The sequence below is a fragment of the Hoplias malabaricus genome, chromosome 1 (assembly GCF_029633855.1).
Source record: "Hoplias malabaricus isolate fHopMal1 chromosome 1, fHopMal1.hap1, whole genome shotgun sequence".
Classification (NCBI taxonomy): Eukaryota; Metazoa; Chordata; class Actinopteri; order Characiformes; family Erythrinidae; genus Hoplias; species Hoplias malabaricus.
In genome coordinates this window covers 79,151,531-79,160,655 of record NC_089800.1, presented here as the reverse complement: position 1 = coordinate 79,160,655, position 9,125 = coordinate 79,151,531, and the positions used below count along the sequence as shown (strand labels likewise).

General features: G+C 43.8%; 1 protein-coding gene across 1 annotated transcript; it reads right to left on the bottom strand.

Moving 5' to 3' along the window:
• Positions 1-5,356: 5,356 nt before the first annotated feature.
• htr1b (5-hydroxytryptamine (serotonin) receptor 1B) lies at positions 5,357-6,412 on the bottom strand. Its single transcript, XM_066655390.1, has one exon. The coding sequence runs from the start codon at positions 6,410-6,412 to the stop codon at positions 5,357-5,359; it is 1,056 nt and encodes a 351-aa protein (XP_066511487.1).
• Positions 6,413-9,125: the final 2,713 nt, after the last annotated feature.

Sequence of the window (9,125 nt, the reverse complement as noted above, 5' to 3'; positions counted from 1 at the left end):
GTGTTTGGCTGAATTGTTCCAAGGTTGAAAGCATATGGCAGCCTCATTGTGAGTAATTGCTTAAGTGCCTGTCTCCATGTGATGAATCTAAATTATGCAAAGGATGAAGAGGACAAAACAATAACCTTTAATAAAGTATTTTGTGATGAAGTATGGAAACATACCTGCGGCCATCCTAGTTTCACCTGATGTTGTCAGGAACACATGCATTTTAAAGAGTGTTTTTTTGTTGTTGTTTTTTTAAAGTGACTTAAATGACTACTGTTCTCTAGTTTACACCATAAATTCCACAAGATCCAAAGGTGAATTTGGTGGAAACTAATAAAATGTTGGATAAACATGTCCAATAAAGAAGGTGAAAAAGGAAAATGTTGTTCATTTAATGGAATTCACTATAATTCACTCACTCACTCAGACATGGTTCACAAACCCCTCCAGTATAAATCCAGTGTTTAGCCTTGTTAGCATATGAGTGTGGTTGTGATTTACCTTTAACTTGGACATAACTTCGATATCTGTAACTCAGAGCAGAGAGATATTTAAAGAGGGGTTAATGGATCAGGTTTATTGAGCTCCGTGTTGAATAATTGAAAAGTAAAAACAGAGAAGTGTGTCGACCTGCGTGGCTGCTAAGCGCGCAGTGCTAACAAACTGACAGATCCAAAGTGTTTACACTGGATAATTGGCTGGAGAAGTTAATGGACTTAATGGAGGATGTGCTGTAAACAGGATCGTGTTTATATTAGTGAGTGCTTGACAAAGTTGTGCAGTGACTGAAGAATAAATTAATCTTGCTGGTTTTTGAGATCCTATTTAGCTTGTAGCTTAAGTGCATAAGCCTTGTGTTAAACTCGGGGAGTATTTTCTCCGTTATCTCAATGTGTGACGCATGTAACTGAGATTAGCAGAATTTGTAGATTGGTCAATTATTGTGTTCAAGATGAAATAAACAGTCTATTACACACATGTTCATTCAACCCCAGTGACAGAAGGTAATACGATGGTATGCAACTTTCACTGATCTTTTCACTGATCTTTTGATCTTTATCAGCTTCATCTGTGGTAAAACCCTTGTCTGGTTTGATTGTGTGTAAATCTGAGCTTAACCATTAAATAAAGCTATCAACATCATAAATAACATAAATATTAGGAACAGATTCTACACTAACACCAGTATTCTGTACACACATTGCTGTAGTCCAAAAGTGGTGGTAGGTATTCTTACACATGCACTGATGTTAGAACAAACTGCACCTCCTTAATGCTTCTTCATATTACACTGTGCTTTTATTTTATACGACAGGCCCCATCCAAGAAGTCCTGCCCAATCCACTGCAGTAACACACTGTTTACAGCTTTTTTATTATTAACACCAATAACGAAACCAAATTCAACCAGTCTTCACGCTCTGTATCCACTGTTTGTTCTCCCCACTCTTTAGTCTCTCTCTCAGTTTAACTCTACACAGTTTGGTCAGTAGGTGAGAGCAGTGCTCAAACTCAAACTCCACCTATAAGCAGGGCACAGCCATTGGTTTGCAAGCGCCGCTGAAATCTATATTTCCAAAACATCTGCCCAAACTCGCAGTTTTAAACAGTGTGATCAATGAAAGTAGGTTTGAAGTCATCGTTTTAATAATAGTAAGAAATATATATGAATCTGAAGAAAAGCTATGTCCTTTATGAGGCAGAGTCATGTGAAATGTTGCAGGAAACCTAATAGAAATCACATTTTATGCTATTGTTGGAAACATGTTTCCTTAGCTATGGGTCAAAATCACTCTCAACACCTTCTCGGCATCTTTGTTTCTGAAATATCGGTGATGCTCACACGACACATGCTTTGCAGCCGACGGTGGTCTGGCAGAACCTGGTTTCAAGTTTGACAGACATGACAAAACTCACATCTCAATTCCAGGCCTAAATATGATCTATCCTACGTCATACCCTTTGATTATTCCTTGTATTCAAGTGCTATTTATGGCATATATATATATTTTACCTTTGGTAGGTAATGTATGTAGCGTTCTCTTTTGTTTATCCATGGATTAGATCAGTGGTTGTGCATAATCATTTCTGATATCAAAAGATTTCAAAAACAGGCCCAGATCACGTGGCTTTCAGCACACAGATGATGCTAAAATGATGGTAAACACCATAGACCGGGAAAAGGTACTGCCTCCTGAGAATCTGCAATGTCATTTGTTATTTGCTTAATGTAATTTATTCCCAATCTTTCTCACTGACGGGTGTAAATATAACCTGCTTGTTTGTACAGTACGGCTGACCATGAAAGGCACCCAGCAAACAGCACTTGGCAAAAACTGGCTTTGACCTTGACATGGACGGGGAATTTTCATGGTTGCTTTTCTATACAGCTTTGGGGTTGTTTCAGATGATGTACTCAGATATGCAGTGCCAAGAATGATAGAGGGAAGGAATGAAGGAAGGGAAGAAAAGAGGAGTACACTGTGTTACTAATCTGTAAATGCACCACTGGCTGAGGCTTTATTCTCAGGTCGGTTGTTTCCAAGTGTTGATCAGGAACATAAAGACTTTACTCTGGCATTTAATTGAACAAAAAAATAACAATGCAAAATAGACACAATAATGCAGCAGGGTAGAATAGTATTCCTGCGAAGACGTTTAGGCCCTGCTGGTCAAACGTGTGTGTGTGTGTGTGTTGGGGGGGGGGGGGGGGTTGGGGCAGTCAGTGTCCTTCTGTACATTTAAAGATGTTATATCTTGAAACTGGAACATGCAAATGCAAAATAAAAGCATAAAATATTGAGTTCCATAAATTTTGAACATGTATTGTGTCATATTTATTTATTCCTTTGTTTGTTTGTTTTAGAGCTGCTAAATGTAAGAGTATTCACGCATTAGAGTGTGCGGAGGTGTATATTTAATTTCACAAATGTAATTTGACCAGTGGAGCCCAAACAGCTTCACATGCAGCCCAGCATCACAGCAAAGCATCTCACACACACGTCAGTGCACCAACGTGTCACCGTCAGGTCTCTGCCATTAAAGCATGAAATGCACACATCACTATAATACATTCATTCATTCATTATCCAGTTCAGGGTCGTGGTGGGTCCAGAGCCTACCTGGAATCACTGGGCGCAAAGTGTGAATACACCCTGGAGGGGGCGCCAGTCCTTCACAGGGCAACACACACTCACACCTACGAAGTCGGCCAATCCACCTACCAATGTGTGTTTTTGGACTGTGGGAGGAAACCGGAGCACCTGGAGGAAACATATGCAGACACTGGGAGAACACACCAAACTCCTTACCAATAGTCACCCGGAGCGGGGCTCGAACCCACAACCTCCAGGACCCTGGAGCTGTGTGACTGCGACAACTACCTACTGCGCCACCGTGCCGCCACCTTAACAATAATCATTACCCTAATTCTGAACCAAAACCTAACCATAACCACAGGTGCCCTCCAAACACTAACTTCATCTCCAGGTACCACCCAAGCCCAATGACTATAGGAACATGGACTGTAGAAACACGTTGTCAAATTTGATACCAGAGGCTGAGCTGTAGAGACCAGAGGCTGAGGCAGACACTGTCTTCTCACAGAGCTCAATCTAAGCTCAGTCTGAGATATACAGCCTGATTTGGGTAGACCCACCCACTCCTCACTGAGCCGTGTCTCAGACACGCCTCCTAATTTGGGTACACACTTAAAATGAATGGTCCTTTATAAAAAAAAATAGTATTATATAGAACCCTAAACACCTGAAGAACATTTGGCATGACTGAAGGGTTCTAAGCTTCATGAAAGGCTTCTACAGGTTGATGGAGAATGTACTATAGATGGTTCTATAAAGCAGCTATTGGAAAGGGTTCTATACGGAACCAAAAACAGGTCTTCTTTGATATGACGGAAAGCTTCTCACAATGGAAGAACAGTGCCGTACAGAACACTTTTCTAAACGATGCTGTAAAGAAACATTAATACCTCATTCTCCATCAATCCAAAGAACAACTTCATGATGCAAAGAACACTTTAATCATGCCAAAAGGTCCTTCAAGTATTCAGGGTTCTATATAGAACTGTTTTCTTTACTGAAGAACCCTTGTAGAACCATAATTTTTAAGTGTGAGACACCTACCCCTTTCCTGTTGATCTCAGTTGTGTTGGCCACACTGGAGAAGAGCAGAAAACTTTAATCTATAATTATTTTCCTTTCCCAAAATGCACCTGCTATTTTACATTCCACCTTAAAAAATGCAGCATTTAAGGTTCGACTGATGCTGGAATATAATCGCTACCCCATTTAATTTGGAACAGAAAGCTGGTCAACACCAGTAACTGCTGCAAATTTTAAGGTGGAATGGAGAGTTTTAATAATAATTGAACTTCACTCAGTGTCTGAAGCCGAGATGCATATGAACACAGTTTCTGTTTGTGCAGCCAACAGAAGAACATGGCATGACTGTTCATTTATAAATTATAAATGATAAATAAAAGTATGTTCACCACATGAACACCCTCTGACGAGGGAAGCTGGAGTCGGACACATTTTGGCAGCATAAATTGGCCAAGTTAATGACGTAAACAACATTTTCAACATGGCGGAGCAGCCCATCAAGAGAAAGATATCAAATAATAATGTACTATTTGTAAATAATTCTAGTATTGTCTTTTTAAAACTACTACAATGAAGATGTAGTTTGCTACATTAGTGTTCAGAAACACCCCATGGAAAGCCTTAAATCAACATGATACAAATCTTGAGACCATTCCTGTTTTTTAAAAAGCCTGTCAATCACTTCAGTCCTATAACTCTGCCTTCTTATGATATAGCAGAATAACTTCATGAAAATGGATTTCTGGGGGAAATGTGCTGATATTAGCACGAGGAAAACTGACTGCTGGAATTAGACCCAGGAGGAAAGACAGTTTTGAGAAGAAAAATTAGCTGCTTGGATATTGAAAACATGGGGGTAGGTGGAGCGACACCTTTTACTTCAACCAGCCAGCAGGGGCGCTAGACCTGTGCTGGCTTCACTTTTCCTACTCTCCTACAAAAGTTACATAGTGCAGTTTCTGCAGTGCTGAGCCTGGATTAGCAACGACAGAGGCTCTAATCTCTCTGTTACAGCGCAGTGGAGCATCACAATGATTTTGAGGTAAAAAATATTATGTAGTAATTCTTTAACATGTATCATTTAGTAGCAGTGTGTGCATTTCCCGCTTTGTTGCCAGCTCAAAACTTGGCCCTGACACGCGACTGCCCTCAAACACCCCTGGCGTTAGCTGCGTGGTCAGTACTCTGTCCTTTCACCGTTAACCTGCAGTTTCTACCCGTACCCTCCAAACAGCGGTCCTCGCGCGCTCAGGGGGCGCAGCAGCGGAGGCGGAGGAGTTTCTGAAAGGCCTTTTTGAAGTCGTCGTTGGCCATGGTGTAGATGACGGGGTTGATGAGCGAGTTGAGGTAGCCGAGCCACGTGAAGAAGTCAAAGAGCTCCGGGTGCGCGGGGCACGAGGCGCACAGAGCCACCAGCAGCGTGTAAATGAAGAAGGGCAGCCAGCACACGATGTACGCGCCCAGGATTATACCCAGCGTCTTTGTGGCTTTGCGCTCTCGCGCCGCCGAGATGCGCTTTTTCTCCAGCAGCGAGTCGGACACGGTGACGGTGACGGCCAGGTGCGCGAGCGCCTCGGGCTCCGCGGCGCCCTGCAGCGGCGCGGTGGAGCTGGCGGAGCCCGGGGAGCTGGGGGCGAGGCGCGCCGCCATCAGCCGCTTGCCCGTCCGCTTGGGCGACTGCTTGAGGATGCGCCTGCGCGCCTCCGCGTAAATCCGGCCGTAGAGCGCCACGAGCATCAGCGTGGGCAGGTAGAAGGCGCCGAAGGTGGAGTAAATGGTGTAGAAGACGTGCTCCGTGTTCACGGCACACACGGTCACCTCGCCCGCCTTCACCTGGCGCCAGAAGAACGGCGGCACGGAGATGGACACGGCGATGACCCACGCCGTGGCCACCATGAGCGCCGCGCGCCTGACCGTGCGCCTCTTGGCGTAGCCCACGGCGTCCGTAATGGCCCAGTAGCGGTCCAGCGCAATGACGCACAGGTGCAGGATGGACGCGGTGCAGCAGGTGATGTCCGAGGAGAGCCACACGTCGCACGCCACCTGGCCCAACGACCACGTGTGGCTGACCGTGTAGAGCGCGCTGATGGGCATCACCAGCACGGACACCAGCAGGTCGGTGACCGCCAGAGAGGCGATCAGAAAGTTGGCCGGCGTGTGCAGCTTGCGCGAGCGCGTGATGGTGGCGATCACGAAGGCGTTGGACAGCGCCGTGGCCAGCGTCAGGAGCCCGAGCGCGGACGCCACGCTGACCTGGAACGCCACGCTCAGCTCCTTCTCGTCCGTGGCGTTGGAGGCGTTCATCACTGCCTGGACACTGCAGGGTGTGTGAGGGGGTCACCGTTTCAGCATTTCAGCGCGCGCTCACGGCGTGTTTTCTGCGCTTCATGACTGGCCCTAGACTCCAGAATACAAAAGGGTCCCCTCCCGGACGGAGAATCGGCGCGTTTCAGACGCGGCGACGGTGCTGTCCCTCTCCATCCTCTCCTCGCATCGCGCGCCAGGGAAGGAGACGGGATGAGTGGGGGTCTTCACGCGCGTAAAGGCTCAGAGTGATGAGAGCCCGGCAGCGTCCATCTTCAGGGTCAACCTGGATCCTCCTTTCCGTCGGTCACTGAAGCAGCTGCTAGTATCCAGCGCGTCTTCCGCTGCGTCCTGCCTTTTATACCGGGCTCCGCTGGAAAACTGGCGGCTCTGGTTATCCACCGCTCGGTGAGAGAGGAAGCAGCCTGCTGGGTCCTAGTGTCCTTCCACCTCCAGAGGTTAGGCTCATGACTGCGCTACACCAATTTAAGAGTTCTTTGTAGAAACATTACATGATGTTGAAGCACTTTTAAATTCACAAAGCTTCTTCACCATCAGGTTAAAAGAGAGATTACTTTAATGCAATTATTATAAAAGTATAAAAGTACCATTGAATAAACAATGCCCTTGGAAGAAAGTTGATTTTTTATACATTAAAATGTAATTCAATAAATGCATTTTATATAACCCCTTTAAAGAGGACATATTCTCTCAATTTTTCACAGGTGGGGGCTTAACAAAACGTGACCTGCTTTGGTCAAAACACCACAGGGATCAAACCCCACAGCAGTGTTCTCCCACTGTCTAAACAGCCCTGTTCAGAATGCCTGATTTCAGCGCCTGTTCCTATAAATGATAATGAGCCGCTCACTGTTCACCCAGACCTGAGCACACAGCATTGAGGAGCGATAAGCAGAAGCTCTGGCTTTTAGCTGTTTTTGCTTAGTTCTCTTTCTTCTCTGTTCTTGTTTTCTCTTTCTTCTCTGTTTATTTTGTTTTACTCAGTGCTCTTTTTTCTCCACACGTGTGTCTGTTCTGCTGCATTTATCCTCTTCTATGTTCTCACATAAACGCAGGTCCAGCGCTGTGATTGGACAGACTCAGACAAGGAGGCGGAGCAATTCTAATGTTCTATTTTTTTGGTTATGGGTAACATTATAGAATGTTCCTTCAACGTGATTTTATCCATTTTTTTTTAACATTCTCACAACATTATTCTCAAGTTACAAAAACGTTCGGGAACGTTACCTCAACATTATTTACACCAATAATTTAACATTATAGGAACGTTGTCTTGGAATGTTCTTAGACCGTTCCCATAATGTTCTATTTTGGTTATTGGGAACGTTACACTAGAATGTTCCCTCAACGTGATTTTGTCCAGTTTTTTTTTTTAACGTTCTCACAACGTTATGCTCATGTTTCAAAAACATTCCCGGAACGTTAACTCAAGATTATTTACACCAATAATTTAACATTCTAGGAACGTTGTCTTGGAATGTTCTTAGACCGTTCCCATAATGTTCTATTTTGGTTATTGGGAACGTTACACTAGAATGTTCCCTCAACGTGATTTTGTCCAGTTTTTTTTTAACGATCTCACAACGTTATTCTCATGTTTCAAAAACATTCCCGGAACGTTAACTCAAGATTATTTACACCAATAATTTAACATTCTAGGAACGTTGTCTTGGAATGTTCCCATAATGTTCTATTCTGGTTGCTTTGGAATATTCCCTCAACACTAATCTGTCCAGTTTGCTTAATATTGAAGTTAGGATAACATTCTCAGAATATGACCTCAACTTCATTTGCAACGACAATTTTACATTCTAGGAACATTGTCTTCGAATGTTCTGATTATGTGCAATGTAAAAACATTCGCTTAACATTCTATTACGGTTGTGGAAATCCTGCTTTGGAAATGTTCCCTGAAAGTGAAAAAAGTCATTTTTTCTTGATGTTTCCAGATTCATCTTTCCTCTGAATGCTACATTAACATGATATAGTTTTCTTGTTCTTTCTTATTCACTAATTGCAAGTTAGTAGAATGTATACACTATAACATTTATTGTGCACTGCAGTGGAGCATTTATTTTACATTTACATTTTACATTTATGCATTTGGCAGACGCTTTTATCCAAAGCGACTTACAAAAGAGAATCTAACATTCAAACTACAGCACAATTTATACAAAGTAGCTTACATTGACTGCAATATGCCAGGAAGTAATAAGTGCATTAAAGAAAGACTTTCAGTGCAAGAGATACTCTCGGAAGAGCTGGGTTTTCAAGGATTTCTTGAATGCGGAGAGGGTTTCTGTTGCTCTGATAGTGCTTGGAAGCTCGTTCCACCAGCGTGGTACCAGAGATGAGAATAGCCTCGACTGACCTGTACGGGGGGTTGGCCGTGTTAGTTGGCGCTCCTTTGAGGAACGGAGAGGGCGGGCGCTAGCGTATGGTTTTAAGAGTCTATTGAGGTGGATGGGAGCAGAACCAGTGAATACTCTGAAGGCCATCATTAGTGATTTAAATTTGATGCGAGCAGCTAAGGGTAGCCAATGCAGCTCAACTAATAGGGGTGTGACGTGCTCTTTTAGGCTGGTTGAAACCAGGCGTGCTGCATTTTGTTGTGTTGTTTTTTTTTTGTTTTTTTTTGCACCTTGTGTCACCAGTGCAGTTGAGATTTTATTTCAAATAATGGTCCTATTAA